Consider the following 16,190-nt stretch of genomic DNA (forward strand, 5'->3'; position numbering starts at 1 on the left):
TCCCTCTCTGCTCCAGTCCTCTCCATATCTGTGCACATACTCTGCCTCCCCAGTCTCTCTTACTCCTGTGAGGATTCTGTGGAATTGTGTGCCTGCAGAAAATGCCCCCCCTGCATTTCCCTGTAGAAAATGGCAGGGAAGCAAAGGGAATCCACACGGGAGGGTGGGGGGTAACCATGGGTGCAGTTTTTTGGGGGGGGATTGCCCCCCTCCAAACAGAAGTGAGGCATGGCAGGGGCACACCATCCCTCCAGCCCCCATTCTGCAAGCGCAGAGCTGTCCAGCCAAAGGAGGCTGTTTTGGCTCCGCTGACTCTGCAGCTAAACACTGCTTTCTGGGTCCTCGTGCCAGTTGTGCTCCCCTTCTGTGTGCTGGGAGCCTTCCTGTTTCCTATTTGTGCAACAGTGAGTGCCTGCGATGGGGCTGGGTAAGGGGGAGTGAGGGGGGGAAGATGCAGTGGAGAAGGAAGTGGGAGGGGAATGTGGGAGTGAGGGGAGGAGGATGGAGAAGAAACGGGGATATGGGAATCATGGGGGAAGTGGGAGCCGGGCATGCAGCATCCCCTCAGCAGCAGCTGGAGCTTCCCCGTTAAGCAGGCCCATCAAACCCTCATCCTGACAAGTCCTGCCCCGCATACTCAGACTCCCATCCCACTGATTCCCCAACCAGCTGCACCTGGACCCCCACCCCATCAAGCCCCACTTTCCCAGCACCTGGGCCCCCCCATTGAGCCCCCCACACCCAGACCCCACCCCACTGAATCTGCTAACCCCATCCACCTTCCAGATTTTGAGTCCCTGCTCCAAAGCATGGGGCAGTAGAACTTCCAAATGAAACCATTGTAGGGGGAAAAGAATTATGATAGTCAAAACAATGTGTGTTCTAGTAATCTCATTCTTGGAAACAACTGAACTGTTTTAGCTAAAACTTTTAAGAAGTAGTCAACCTGAAGCAGATACTCAGCATGGAAAATTTCAGTCCAAATGGTTTAAGGTTGACAAAGATATTAGCCAGTGAAAGTGGGGTTTTATATTGGGATGTGTCAAGCAACCTTAACTGTAGGCAGCATTAGGAGCTCTCAAGACTTAATGACAAATACAAGAATAGTTGACACTTTTTTGTGTCACTTGTTCTATATGCTCCTGTCTTAACATGCATTCAGTTTTCTTAAGAAGGCTGTTCTTGAGCTGTAGGAGTCTTGAAAATGTTATTTTTGGGTAGCTTCTGTCATGTATAATGCAGCCATATTTTAAAAGTTAATTCATGCCATAACTTGCAGTGTATCCTATATAGTTTCTCATTGTGTTCATTCTTAGGAAAACATTTCTCATAATTTAGCCACTTGTTGCCCAAAGACAATATTGGATAATTTTCTCTTCCTGATGTACCTTAATTTGTTGTTGGTAATTTGCAACCATGAATGTGTTGATACGTTGTAAGACATTCTTTTTTTATTGTGAAAATGGAAATTGTTAAACTTATTTCCCTCTTTATTCATAGGTAATGCTTTATTACAAGACATTACTTGTTTGGCAGCAGACAGAATGTTGGTCTTTGCTTCATATGGCAATCTTCTCCATGCTTTTGCCCGGAACAAAGAGGTTTTTATAACTTATTTATTGTGTAATGACCAGACACTAAGCCAATATTGATATGTTTTCTTACTTAAGTCACTTATTCATATCAATTATAATTTAATTTCACGAGTTTTGGGGACAGTAGTCTCACAATGCTCAGCAATAACAACAATGGATAAGTTAAAATAAAAAAGGTTTAAGGACAAATTCTACAGTGGTTGGGCTGTGACACTTATAAAATAAAGATAAAGAAATAATCTTCAGGACACAAAAGTTAAAATACAATTAAAACTATGACAAAAAGGATTTGCCAAGTACACTTTCTCAGTACCAAGGAAGCTATCATAAATGAGGATTAATAAAGGTGCATATTTACTAGATAAAATATAGTATAAAGTTGTGTATTAACGGGTTTCTGTTACAGGTAGTTGCTATCGTTCAAGTAATATACTAAAATATTACAATATGTGAAAAGGTTTTACTTAAATAATGTGTGCTTTGAAATCATAGGTGGTTCATATATATGAGGGTCACAAAGGAGAAATTCGCCTTTTGCAGCCGTTTGGTGATCATGTCATCTCTGTGGATATTGATAACGTTCTTATTGTTTGGGATGTACAATCAGAAGGTGAGTCACTATTGCCTCATTCTGTAACTGTCCAAATTGTATCTGTGGTATGTGATAAAGGTAGTAAGCATTTGATAATGTAAGACAATTTGTTTAATGCTTATGGCAGAGTTCTCAATTTTCTTAAGGCAAAATAAAACAGTTGTTGCATTAGTGTTTGAAGTCGTGATCCTGCAGTGAGCTTCGTTGGTGGACCCCTGCACCCATTCAAAGCTCCATTGACTTTGGGAGGAGAAAGGGTTGGAGAGGAGCATGTGGGTGCAGAATTCTACTCTTGGATAACTAGTATCTCTTAACATTTCCTTTGTTCATGAGGGTTGTGATGAAAGAAGTTTGGTGTCATATGCAGTCCTAAAATTTCTTCAGTCCCTTTATCCTTGACAGTGGGTATGGCATGGAAATTGCTTGCTCTCTTGGCAGCAGAAAAAGATCAAGTGCCAAGTTTTTTAGTTGTCAGTAGCCTTTTGTGCTCTTGAGTGAATAGGTTTGAAAGGATTTGATTTTTATTGATAAATGTTGATTTCACCATATGTGCACAAACCAATGAAAAAATATTTCCATCAAGGATGATTGCAAACTTACAGATATGCAGAGTAAGAAAAGTCCTGCTTGAGAACTTCTTAGAGTTTTGATTTAAGGCATTTACTTTGTGTATTTTGACATGTAGTGTTGACAATTTGTTTTAGTAGTTAAAAACTTCTTTTTAATCTGTCTCTGTTGTCATGAAATAATTGTCTCCCCCTGTTGCCTGGCCCCACCCATAGTTTCTCACAACTGTGAAAATTTAAATAGATAATAGAAAAAAATTGCTTAAATATTATCCATCGATATTATAAAGGCTATTTGTGCCACATTTAAATAAGGTTTGATGGCTCACTGTTAGGTGGGATCGCACTTCGGTGGCTTAATTCTTTGTTTTCAAAGAATTGTCCAAATTTGGCATTGGGCAATGACTCATTAGCCTGACAGGTTCTCTTATGGTGGTCTGCGGCGTTTAACAATTTTTAAAATAACTACTATGCTTCTAAGGTGGCGTTCATTTATTAACAAGACTTCTTGTTATAATGTAAACAGAAGATATGCTAATCAAGTGAGATGTTCTGCTCAGAAAGCACAATAAGAATCCTTCATAATGAGATAAATCTGTTCTGCTGGAAAATATAAAGTAAGCTACATAACTTGCCATGAGATGGGTCAGGTTCATACGAGGTTTCTGGTGCTTTCAGGGAAGAAATCCCAATTGTGAGGACTTCTTCCACTTGTGCATGTAAAAGAGAGCCATTTTTGCAAATTTTTAAGAAATAATCATTCTAACTTGGAATTTTGTAATGGCAGCATAACTAACACAGTTTCTTATGTCTGCAGAAGAATACCTACAACTGACTTTTGATAAGGCTGTTTTTGCAGTTTCTGCCATTATGCATCCAAGTACCTACTTAAATAAAATCCTCCTTGGCAGTGAACAAGGAAGCCTGCAGTTATGGAATGTAAAATCCAAGTAAGATTATGTATTCTTTAAGTACATTTCACTCTCTAGGTGGAGCTATACTCCGAGTTTTAATATTTCCTAAATAAAATGTTCTCTTAATGCAGGTCTGTTTTTTCTAACTCCTTCAGCAGAAGAGCCCCTCAGTGTTGTTTTCAGAAATATGGGCAATACAGTTACCTCTCTCATGTGACTGAAAATGCTATTTTTCTAGCCAGGATTTTTTTGCTGTGAAGTAACAGGGATCATGCAGGTTTTTTCAGTAATGTTCCTTGCTTTCATTTCCCAACCCCGACCCCACTCAGCATTTTGGCTAGTTGTCTGCCTGATGAAGTACGGCAGTGTAAGTAGTTGTAGAACTCCTCCTCTTTAAAATTGTTGTCCAGCCACTGAGTGGGCCCATGAGGAGGAGGGAGATATGCCTAGCGTGGGTGACCAGACAGCAAATGTGAAAAATCGGGACGGGGGTGGGGGTAATAGGAGCCTATATAAGAAAAAGAACCAAAAAATCGGGACATCTGGTCACCCTATGCTTAGCTGAGTGTGGGGAGCAAGGTTTCACACCTGTGCAGCTGCTGCAGGATTTGGGACTGAGATCACTACTCAAATTGTGCCTCCTCACGCTCCACTACAGTAATTCAAGGTGGGGAAGAGACTTGCTGATGGGGGTCCTGCCCTGTTGTTGTTTCAACTTGTTTTACATTGCCCCAGTTTGCCAGTACAGGCATCTGAAATTGAAAACATGTTACTGCATTGTAGAAGTTGTTGGGCTGGAGGGCGTTGTTGTACATTCCAGTTCTCCTAAGTGCAATTTTCAGAAATGACTTTGGCACTGAGGAGGCCAAGTCCCATTTACTTTCAGTAATCACATTAATACAAAAGCCATAATTACGACTCATGGTTTTTATAGTAGCTGGTAGGCCTTTATCTCTCTTCTATGGTGTGCTGATTAGGTGTGTGAATTCATATGGTGGCAAATCTCCAGGCTGCTCATCTGCACTCTTTCTGCCAAACCATAAAACTACATGGTGCCGAGTCCTCTTATACAGACTAATATGTTTTCTTCCCTCCTTCCTCGCATCCTTGCAGAGTGGAAACTCTGCTGTATTTTAGGACCTTCCATTCTTGTGTTAGACTGAAACAATAGCTGTGTTTGCTTGCAGACTTGCCACTGCATTGGGACATGTTTAGAATATCTTCGCAACCAGAGCTAGGAACTTAATTTTTTAAAATAATGTAAATTCTTTAAAGACTGTGCAGGCCAAATAAGTGTTAATCAGTGATTATATACAGTTTTAATGAGTTTGTTCTTTTTAGTTTGTTTTTATATGTATTTTAATACTTTAAAAATCTGGATTTAGTTTTAAGCTTCATTGTAATATATTTTGGTTTTGGCGCAATGGCCTATGGCTGAGTCACTATTAATAAGCTTGACTTAAGTGTTGGTACTCTAGAGTTGGAAATAGCCAGCTCATGGAAAGATAGAGTGGGAGACCTCATTATGGGTGCGCACACTCTCTGTAAATGTGAAAATATATATGACTACAATTCATGAGAATTTACGCTTGTCATGTAGTTCAGGGTTTTAGTCTCATAGCAGTTATACATTTTCAGTCATATCATTGCTCTTCTATTTTATTTTATTTTTATTCAAGGTAGCTATATGGTGCTATAGATGCTGTACAAAAACTACTAAAATAGGATTAAAATAGAATTTTTTCTTAAATTCCTTTTTAAACAAAGATAGAGTAGGTGATTGCAGTTTGAAATTAATGCTCTGCTTGCGCTTGTTTCAGCATTTTCACACTTGTGTGTAAACATAATCGAGAATTATGTTTTAAAGGCCTGATCTTGAGCCAGGTGCCTAGTTCAATGCTTACTGATTTAGATAATCCCATGGCATCAGAGGTAGTATTTGTGGTAATCCGCACCAGTTAGTGGGTGCAAGATTGAGCCCTAAATTTGATTTTAAGTGAATCTGCCTTGTAACCCAAATACAAAAAAAAAAAAGTTGACTGACTTTTGTATAGCATGCAAAACTAGACATTTTGTTCCATTATTTGATAACTAATAAACACAGCCAAACTTTATTTTATCAAAATACTTTTATTGCTTACAGTGATAGTACATATCCTCAGTCATGTAGTTTAGTCACTAATGTTACTCATGCACCTCTCATGTTTCAAGCATTCTGTAATCAGGGCCTTGTTTACAATTTCCTTTGCACTCAGTTTTACCACTGCTGTGCCTGAAAATGGTCTCATCCTGAAGACCGAATGCACCCAATATATTTTTTAACTTTTCCATATAAATGATTGTATTACCCAAATTTTTAAATTCCATATTTTTTTAATATATGCTGCTAGCCTTCATTTTCTGTCATAGTTCTTTCTAGATGTACTTGCTAGACATTCATTTTGACATAGATTTTTTTCTAAATGTAACTTTTAAAACACTTTCTTTTCACAGCAAACTTTTATACTCATTTCCAGGATGGGGTTTAGGGGGTGTGACAACCCTCGAACAGGTTAGTAGTTTTGTTAGTTCATTTGTTTATAAAAGGTAAATATAGAACAGCAGTCAGTGTTAACATTCTTGTACAGTGGAATAGGTGCATATTATGTACAGAGAGTACAGATAATATCCCTACTCTGAGAAGCATACAATCTAGGGGACCATCCATGTAAACTCTTACTAACTCACATAGCTTTCTTAACTTCATTCTGGTTACTCCATTGAGTAAGGGCTACTTCGGTGACTTAAGTTTGTAGGGTATTGATGTACCGTAGGTCAGCTTAATTATGTTGCAAGTTTCTTGCTTCTGAAATTTGTTTTGCTTTAAGAGAAACTAGGTGGGAAAATCAAACGTTTGCCAAAATGAAAAGAACTCCAAAAAGAAAAAAATGGGGCTATTACAAACAAACTAAAAGTATTATACCAGATGGTATCATATAACATCGGCTGCTCAAGCTTCTGTGAACAATTTTGATTTCATATAAATTTATTTTTAGTGCAACATGTTCAGTCTCACTTTAATGCTTTAGAATGGTCAAATGCTCAATTATAGATTAAAATAAGTGATATTACGTGGTAGGAAACAAAGTGTAAGATTTATTAAGTACCTGACTATAAGGTTAAACCATTTATTTTAGACCTAAATTTACTTTAATGTCATGCATATCGGGTGTTAACTTGCTGTACCTGTAACATATTGGTATAGGAAAAGCTTATGGACCATGAAGTGGGTTACATAGAACTTGACATAACATATTCCTTACAGAAACTAAGTTTGTGAAATGAAGCACTCAAGTCAGGAAATAAGATCCTTGTGCATATTTTATACTGTACAGGTTTTAGTTACGTATCATGCATACACACATTGTGTAAGACTGCCTCCCTTACATAATGCACCAGTTGCACAGTGAACGAGGAACAGATGTGAAATTTATTAGACTTTTTTCATAGAATATCAGGGTTGGAAGGGACCTCAGGAGGTCATCTAGTCCAACCCCCTGCTCAAAGCAGGACCAATCCCCAATTAAATCATCCCAGCCAGGGCTTTGTCAAGCCTGACCTTAAAACATATTTTGAACATATTTAAAAGAAAACTTTTATCCAGTACAGTTATCTACCAAAAAGATTTTTTATTTTTTCTAGGAAAGTTTTTAATTGCTTAAATTTATTTCTTAAATTATTTTTATGCTAAATTTAATGCATTCCCTCCAGTTAGTTGAATATCCATGGACTCCCTCCTACCACACTACACATTGTTGCTCCTGTGCACTGAAAGCTGAATTGCTCAGAGTTATAATGAAATCAGGTCAAATCGAGTGACTCAGTAGTTTTATTCTGAATTGATGTTGTGTAATTTCAAACATAAGTTTTTGGCTAGAATGGAGCAGAATCCCTGCCTAATTTGCTAAGAAGTACCACCTCATTTGCTTTGCAAATTCAGCCTGTGCACTGAATGAAGCAGTGATGTTGTAATAATAAGATATGTAGTTAAAGAATATATTAATGCATGCAGAAGAACTTATTTTTAATAGGAAAAATACGGAAGGATGGAGAGGAATCTGTTTAATTTCTCTCTCATCATTGAACTGTCTTTCACAGGCACCAGCATTAGATGTAGTTGCAATAGGTCTCGTGTCTGGTCATATCATTGTGCACAACATTAAGTTTGATGAAACACTGATGAAATTTCAGCAAGACTGGGGTCCCATCACAGCAATATCTTTCCGTACAGGTAAATTCTAGCAGTTTGATTAGTCATATATGCAGATCAAATTAAAACAGTAATATTAATTGAAAAGTAGAAAAATTTAAACACATTTTTAAGCTATTGTAGGCACAAAACTTGGGGTTGTATGTCTTGGGGTTTTTTAAAGTTTACAACAGCTAATAGTAATAAACTTGTGATATTTTCTTTATATAGTTGGAAAAATTGCAAATCTTGCAGGGGAATGTTTAAAATCTGTGTACTGCAACATTTTACTATTTAATAAATAGGAAGTAATATTGACTCAGAACAGATCAGCCTAGTTGTAGGGGTCAGAGTATTTTTCAATACAGCAGATTTGGCTCTTGCTGCAGAATTGTGCTCCTGAATCTAATCTTTTATTTAAATATATCAAGCTCTAATGCTTGTGAACTGAACCTTGAGAATATAAGCGTGTCAGCTGGTGCAGTAAGCATACAAACAGAAATTAGATCTGAGATGTGTGAGCAGCACCCATTCCTGTCATTCGTCTAACTCTGAAATCTAAAGATAGCCAGTTAAATATCCACTGTGGGGTTTCGTGAATCTTCCTCTGAAGCATCTGGTACTGGCCATTGTCAGACCAAGATAATAAACTAGATATACCTGGTCTGATCAGATATTGCAAATCCTCTGGTCCTGTTACTTATGGTGCTGATGGTCCATTCTCTCTCTCAAAAATTAGATCACTATGATAAATGATTTCTTTAATTTAATGTTCTATTTAGGAATGATTTTTTTCCTCTGATTGTAATCTTTGAGAGACAGATTTGCTTACATGAACTTTAAAAAGTTAAAATGATTGAAAGCTATAAGCAACGTATAATAAAAAAAATTTTTGGCTTTGGATTGTTTTTTTCTTCATTTTGTGATCAGATGGTCATCCAGTCATGGCAGCTGGAAGTCCTATTGGACACATTGCACTCTGGGATCTGGAAGAGAAGAAACTAATTAGTCAAATGCGAAATGCCCATTCCACAGCAATAGCTGGTATGTCATTTGTCCAGGGAGAGCCACTTCTTGTTACTAATGGTGCTGATAATGCTATAAAGGTAAGCTATTTTTTCTGCTACTACCATTGTGGTAAATTTATTTTTTTCCAGTGGTCCTCCAAAGTATGAATACTTGTGTAGACTTGAGGTAGCCCTTTTTCAGTTGCATCAGCATGTATAGTAAAACCAAAGTTACTGAATGAGACAAGTTGTTGTTTCTAACTACGTTATTCCAATCTGTTTTTTCAATGGGAGTTATTGTTATGTTTACTGATGTTCCATTTCTTTGCATTTCTCGAGCAGATATGGATTTTCGATGGCCCTGGAGGTGGTGGTCGTTTGTTGAGGTGCCGTATGGGACATAGTGCTCCTCCAACAAAAATCAGATACCATGGGCAAAATGGACAACAAATTCTTAGTGCAGGTAGAAATCCTCAACTTCTCAAATTTACCCATTTTGTTCTGCACTGTTGTTAAATAAACTCTTCAGCTTATTGGCTAGTGATAAGAGATATGACTAGCAATGTCTTTGATTTTGACAGTGCATTGCAAATTACTGTATTTAATCATTTAGCTATATTAAGCAAACTGAGTAATTCTTCAAGTGATTGCACATGTGCATTCCATGCTTGGTGTCCGCACCTAGTGCTCGGTTGTTGGGAAATTTTTCCTTCAACTGTACCTGTTGGATGGCTTGTGCTCCCTCTGCTGCCATGTACCATTGTATAAAGGGCAGAGCTGCTCCTAGCCCCACTCAGTTCCTTCCTGTCACCCATGACAGTCATCAGAACACTTCTTTGTCAGCTTTGTGCATGATGATGTACATAATAGAGCTAGTCTGGTAGTTGTAGGATTTTGATGTTTTTAAAAAAAAAACCAGTTTTTTCGGTCTTGTTTTTCCCTCCCCTCCCCCCGCGTTTCAGGGTTCTGCTGATTGCACCAAGGTATGCCCCAGTCACTGGGCTTCAAGCACTGTGCTTCTTGCTCGAGGCCTGTGCTAGTGAGCAACTTACTGTAGTTGCCTGAGGGGTCTGGCTAAAGCAGAGTAAAAAGACCAGTGCCTAGAATGAAGAAGCATAGGGAGGCTAGGGTGAAATTCCTGCTGTTGGGAGTTGGCAATCAGGCCACCATTGAAGCCAGTCCGGTCTGACTTGGTGCTGAGTGCTGCAGCTTCAGTGAGAAGTGCACCTCCAGCATTATTGGAATCTGGGCACCGATCTCTCTTGTCTGTGCTAAGAAAGAAATATAAGACTTCCAAAGAGGCTCGGAGCAGGGGAAGATCTCTACCCTTAAAGTCTGGTAGGAGGGGTGAGAACATGTTGAACTGAGTGCATCTGAAACCTAAGCACTCCTCTCCCAAATTGGTGCTCTAGTCAGCACAGTTGCTTTCAGTGCTGCAAAGGGCACCATTGAGCCCAGTGCCAGAAGCGGCACAATCAACTTCATTGTCACCAGAACAAGATACCACCTCAGTGCCAACTACCCTGGAGGTGCCTGAGTCAGCAAGAAATTTGCTCTGCCTCTCGATGCTGGTGTCTCCATCTGTACAGGACTCGGATCCCTCGGCACCATTGTCCTGTCCGTTGCCATCTCCAGCAGGCCAACGTGTGGTACTGAAGTTGCCTATTTCCCCAGTCAGCCCATTTGTACCCACCAAGGGGAACCTTGCAGTGATGAGGATGCTCCGCCTATCACCAGGTTCTCAGTACCGGTCCCTGGTATTGACTGGATGAGCCACTTAGAGATGGGATCTTATGTCTCACAAGCCCGAAGCAGGACCTGTCAGTCCCCTCAGTCCTCTCTCCCCACCTACCATTGAGACCCCACAATGGGAGTTGCCAAGAAAATGTGGCTAGGTCACTGAGGTCGAGCCTTGTACCAGTAGCTATTTTGGAACGCTTTGGGGTTTCCCCAGTTTCCAGATCTCCACCCTCACCATGCCTATTCATGCCCTCGTCTGGGGACAGCCTGCGCACTGGTCTGCAGGGTCCGGTTCCAGGACCAAAACCAAGCATCAGGAAGAGGTCCTAGAAGCAGAGGAACAGCCTGTAGGAGAGCTTCAATCTCCTCCACTCCTGGCTTTCTCTTCGTCCTATCCAGATGATGTGGTTTCTCTGGATGAATTTAAAGTCTGAGGAGTTGTGAAAGAAAGTGACTGCAGACATGGGCATGCAGGTCAGGGAGTCCTCATATCAGTTGATTGACATAGTATCAACTGTAGGTCCCTCCAAGTGGTTCTGCCAATTAATGAGGCAATACTAGAGCCTATAAAGGCTCCATGGCAAATCCCGTTATCACTGCTTTCCGCTTCAAAGAGGGCAAAGAGAAAATACTATGTGCCCACCCAATGTTTTGAGTACCTTTGTACCCACCCATCTCTGGGCCTCATTAGTCATGGCAGCTAATGAGGGTGAGTGACAAGGACATCAGACTGCTGCCCTCAAATCAAAAGACACAGAGAGAGTGGACTTATTTGGCAGGAAGATTTATTCCATGGAGGGTTTGCAGATGTGTATTGCTAACCAACAGGCTCTGCTGGGGTGGTACAGTTTTAATTTATGGGGCTCTGTGTAGAAGTTCGGAGACCTATGTCTGGAGATGGCTAGGCAGGAGTTCTTTTCTCTGGTCAATGAGGGCAAACTAGTTGCAAGAATATCAGTGCAGACTCAGTAGCTAGGGCCACAGGTTCTGCGGTTGCTAAGTAAAAATTATCTTGGTTAGTCTTCTGATCTCTCCTTTGAAGTCCAGAATACTACTTGGGACTTGCCATTTGAAGATACTTCTCTGTTCTCAGACCAGGTGGACAGAGTGTTCCATGGCTTAAGAACTCTAGAGCCACCTTAAAGTCCTTGGGTTTGTACATAGTGCTTTCTGACTGGGGAAGATCTCAACATCAAGAGAGACACTGATTTCCCTGCCCCTCTCCCCACCCCCACTCCGTCTGCTCGACATTACTTGTCAAAAAAGAAGTCCAAAGGTTTTAGGTGCAAGCCTCTGCCTTCTGCTGCTTCAGCTTAAGATATCCAGGAAGTACCAAGCAGTCATTTTGATGGCCCTGTTGAGGTTGCCATGCCATTCTCCGTCACTCCAAATCCATATTCCCCCACCTTTGCAAACAGTCTGTCCTGCTTCCTCAGTGCTTGGTTCTGAACTACTTCAGACCTGTGGGTTTTGAACACTGTGGAGATGGGATATACTCTCCAGTTTGCTTCTACCCCTCCTTCACAACTTCCCTCCCTGCCCCCCTCAGGGATCACTCTCACAAGGAGCACCTCTTTCAGGAGGTACAATCTCCCCTTTGGTTGGAAGCTGCAGGGTAGGTTCCATGTGATCTCAGAGGGAAGGGGTTTTATTTGGTCTGAGACCCTCTTACCCTCCATCCCTTTGGGATGAGGATAAGAGGGTCTCAGACCAATCTTAGACATGTGTCAATTCAACAAATTCTTGAAAAAGATAAAATTCTTCAAGTAGTGTCTTTATGGGTGCTCCACTCTAAGTGCACTTGCGTCCCCAGCGCCTTTGATTGGAGATTTCTCATAGCAGTGTCCATTTGTCCCACACATGTGTTACCTAGCCTTGTGCTATGTGCCATTGTTACGTAGCACTGTGTGGGCAAACTGCCCTCAGTTCCTTCTCAAGCACCTCAGCCTGAGATTGAGCCTTTGTCATTGTCCATGTTGCGTTTTAGCTCAACTGTGTCCCCTTAGCTCTTTTTGTAGTTAGTTTATTATGATTAAGGCTACATTTTAGTCACTGGTATTTTTAGTAAGTCATGGACCATTCACGGGCAGCAAACAAAACTTAACAGCCCGTGACCTGTCCATGACTTACTATATACCTCTGACCAAAACTTGTGGGGCAGAGAGGCAGCACACAGCCTGGGCCCCCCACTGGTGCTGGGGGACCTGCAGGGCCGGCAGACTCCCTACCTGGCTCTTCTTCCGGGGCTTCCCGGAAGTGGCAACATCCTACTCGCTCAGCTACAGGCACCACTCCTGCAGCTCCCATTGGCCGCGGTTCCCGGAGAATGGGAGCTGCGAAGCCAGAGCTCTGCACAGAGGCAGTGTGCAGAGCTGCCAGGCCATGCCTCCACCTAGCAGCTGAGGGAGGGGGATGTTGCCACTTCTGGGGAGCCCTCCATGTAAGCACCATCCAGAGCCCGCCTCACCCCGTCCTGTGCCCTGCCCCCTCCCACACCCAAACTCTGCTCCTGCTGTGGGGCGCGGTGGCCCAAGATTGCCCCAGCAGCCGCCAGTGCAACTGGTGCAGGGGCTGCCTGAGCTCCCCCTGAGCCACGCATACTGGCCGCTGCAGAAGTCACAGAGGTCGCAGAAAGTCACAGAATCTCTGACTTCTTGACAAACCCACAACCTTAATTGTAGTTAGTAAGTAGTAGTAGTTTAGTTTAGAAAATTTTTTGCTAGATAGTTTCTCCCCTCCTGGCCATTTTACTTTACTGGGAGGGTATGCCTGGTTCTCTGAGTTTCAAACGTTGCCTTTCGTGCCAGGAGGCAGTCCCAGTGAGTGATGGACACTCCTGCTGCATCCGTTGCCTTGGGGAAATCTCACATTTCCCAAAAGTGCAAACTTCAGTCTGGCATTAAAACCTAGAGTCAAGAAAAAAAACAGGGAGATCAAACTTGGACACCTCATGATGGAGACCTCGCAGCACCTGGCTTCTGACCCAGGCCAGGGGACCCCCCCTGTACCCCAGTCTCCAAATAAGTCTGATGCCTCCAAGCCACATTCCTTGAGAGTATCTAAGAGGAAGACCCAAGATTCTTCCCATAAGACTCCCAAAGACCGTCCCTTGAGTTCTCCAGGTTGGAATTCTCCCTTTCAGAAGTCGTGGTTTCTGGTGACTCCAGCCACTTTGGCACTCATTGCTCTCCAGCCTGGTATGAGTCTGCTAGTTCCTCAGGTACCAAGGGCACTGTTAGACCTAAAGACTCTAAAGTCTGGGGCTCATACAGATCATTGATCTGTGAGGAACCTTTCAAGCACTTACGTCTTGGTGCAGAGGGACTGGGCTCCCTGCCCCAGACTCCTGTCATACAATCCTGGTTTTCTTAATACAAGCTATCCTGCACATAACCTTCCTAAGTCCCATGTTCACCCTTGGTCTCCCCAACCCCAAAATTTGCCACTGAATCCCCACTTATTCGACTTGCTCCCCTGCTCGCGAAAGAGTCTTCTCCTGTAATGCCCATCCCCTGCCAGGTACTGTCACAACCCCATGCAGCCTTGCTTTCACTCATCTCTGCTCCTTTTTATTCCCTCCCCGGCGCGGGCAGAGTTGGTTTGGTTGATTTGTGTACCTTAATTGTGTTTTGATGCCTTAGTCTGTTTTGGTTTCTTTAAAGGTTAACTTCTATTAATTTCCTGGGTTTGTAACACCTGTTTTGGGATAACTGTAAATTTCTGGGGGGGGTTTGTACCTGTAAATTTGTGCTTCTAACCCTAACTCCAGGTTATTTTGTTTTTGTCTGGGTTTATTGTGTATCAAGATTTGGACATAAACTGCTTTACCATTCCTGTAGCATTCTGGCTTATCATTGTTCAAATGTCTGTTTTTGATTTTTTGTGACTTGGGCATAAGCTGATATTGTTATGGGTAGGTATTTACTTTTCTTTTTCTTAATATTCCATCAGGTCAGGATGGAACCTTGCAGTCTTTTTCCACCGTGCACGAAAGGTTCAATAAAAGTTTAGGACGTGGTAAGTAGTACAATGAATGTACAAATGAAAGGAATAAAACATTTTTTAATTATGTAAAAATATAGTTTGAAAAATGACATGACTTTGTTCTTCTTGTTTCTACAAGTACCAAAGCATATCCTGTAGGGCACAGTGAGCTTCAGTGGACATTTTACATACCGTACATGTGACTGAAGTGTCTTTGTGTGGTAGTATAGTTAAACACTTCAGCAAATAATTCTAATTAATTTAAAGACTGACTTTTTTTAGAACTATGTCATGGGAAATAATTTCCGGTTCTTGTGATATGAATTATTTTGTATTAGTGGAGTATAGAATAGTAGGCATTTTTTCTATTTTAATTTTTTACATATTTAATATTAAAATTTCTCTCTTCCCCCTCACCCTTTAGATTGCATCTCTTAAATCTGGCTGTCCACTTCCTCTTCTCACTTTCCAACAGCATCTCGCAGCTGGTTGGGTGGCTTTCAAGCATATTCCCCTGCGCCCCTCCCCCTCCAGCCCCCACTGGTGGGACTACATTTTGGGAATATGCTGTGTTCCTTATTTAGCCTCTTAACAAAAATAATCTTGAAAGTAACCTTTGCTGCATCTGAGGGACTTGCTTTTCCACTAACTGGAAGTACATAATGGGGATACAAATGTGCATAGATACAAATAATTGTAAAAGTGGTCATCTGGTGATGTCATAAATTTGTTTTCTGGGGAATTTGTTATACTTGTGATATCTAAGTACATTAATAAGTTAAGCCTTACACCATCCTGAGAAACATGAAGTATTATCCAAATTTTACCTAAGAGGAACTGAAATTCAATTAAGACTTTCCTAAACTCTCACAGGAACTTCAGATTTCTTGACTCACAATCTAGTGATTAACACAAAAGAGTTGATTTCCTACTCCAATATAAAAATAGTATATAACATTTCTGAAAAGATCGAAGGTACCCACCACACAGAAATGGCATTTAAGAAGAGTTAGTTGCAGAGTCAAGCACTCAAAAATTAGGAAATGCGGGAATTAAACTTGCCTGTGTAATGTTTGCTTGGTCCCCTTTTGTAGTATTACATGCTATATTTCTCCACAGTACCTCTGCCTCATTAAATGCACAGAATGGATGGTGCTTACTGAATGAGCTTCTGTTCCATATTTTGTTTTCTCATTGAATTTGTGGCCTTTGGCCTTATTTACTGCACACTATTCAAACCCTGCTCTGAAGACAGAAGTGTTAATTTCCTTGTAGGCTTTTCTGTGGTGCTCATCCCTCTAGTATCTGAGTGTTTCATAAACATGAATTAATTATCATAATTCCCGTGGGAGGTGAGGGGGTGGCATTATTCCCTTACAGATGAGGAACTGAGGCACAGAGATAGTGAGATTAAGCATTCACTAATTTTGAAATTCCTAGGCGAGATATTTCAGCACACGTAGCATTTTATAGAAATATGTATTTAAAGCTCAGTTCCCATTGACTTCAGTAACAGCTGTGTGTGCTGGGTTCAAGGCTCTCAAGTCAGACTCCCAGGAACACA

The 16,190-nt window shown here is 41.2% G+C and overlaps 1 protein-coding gene across 1 annotated transcript in view; it reads left to right on the forward strand.

Annotated features, from left to right (window-relative positions):
- WDR36 (WD repeat domain 36) overlaps positions 1 to 16,190 on the forward strand; it is a 60,525-nt gene that overhangs the window by 15,859 nt on the left and 28,476 nt on the right. The window contains exons 3-10 of the mRNA XM_077817307.1: positions 1,501 to 1,601; positions 2,088 to 2,205; positions 3,571 to 3,703; positions 6,161 to 6,218; positions 7,805 to 7,937; positions 8,826 to 9,001; positions 9,245 to 9,365; positions 14,594 to 14,659. Coding sequence (XP_077673433.1) covers positions 1,501 to 1,601; positions 2,088 to 2,205; positions 3,571 to 3,703; positions 6,161 to 6,218; positions 7,805 to 7,937; positions 8,826 to 9,001; positions 9,245 to 9,365; positions 14,594 to 14,659 — 906 coding nt within the window. The remainder of the gene's footprint in view (positions 1 to 1,500; positions 1,602 to 2,087; positions 2,206 to 3,570; positions 3,704 to 6,160; positions 6,219 to 7,804; positions 7,938 to 8,825; positions 9,002 to 9,244; positions 9,366 to 14,593; positions 14,660 to 16,190) is intronic.

Source organism: Eretmochelys imbricata, chromosome 5, assembly GCF_965152235.1.
Source record: "Eretmochelys imbricata isolate rEreImb1 chromosome 5, rEreImb1.hap1, whole genome shotgun sequence".
Lineage (NCBI taxonomy): Eukaryota > Metazoa > Chordata > Testudines > Cheloniidae > Eretmochelys > Eretmochelys imbricata.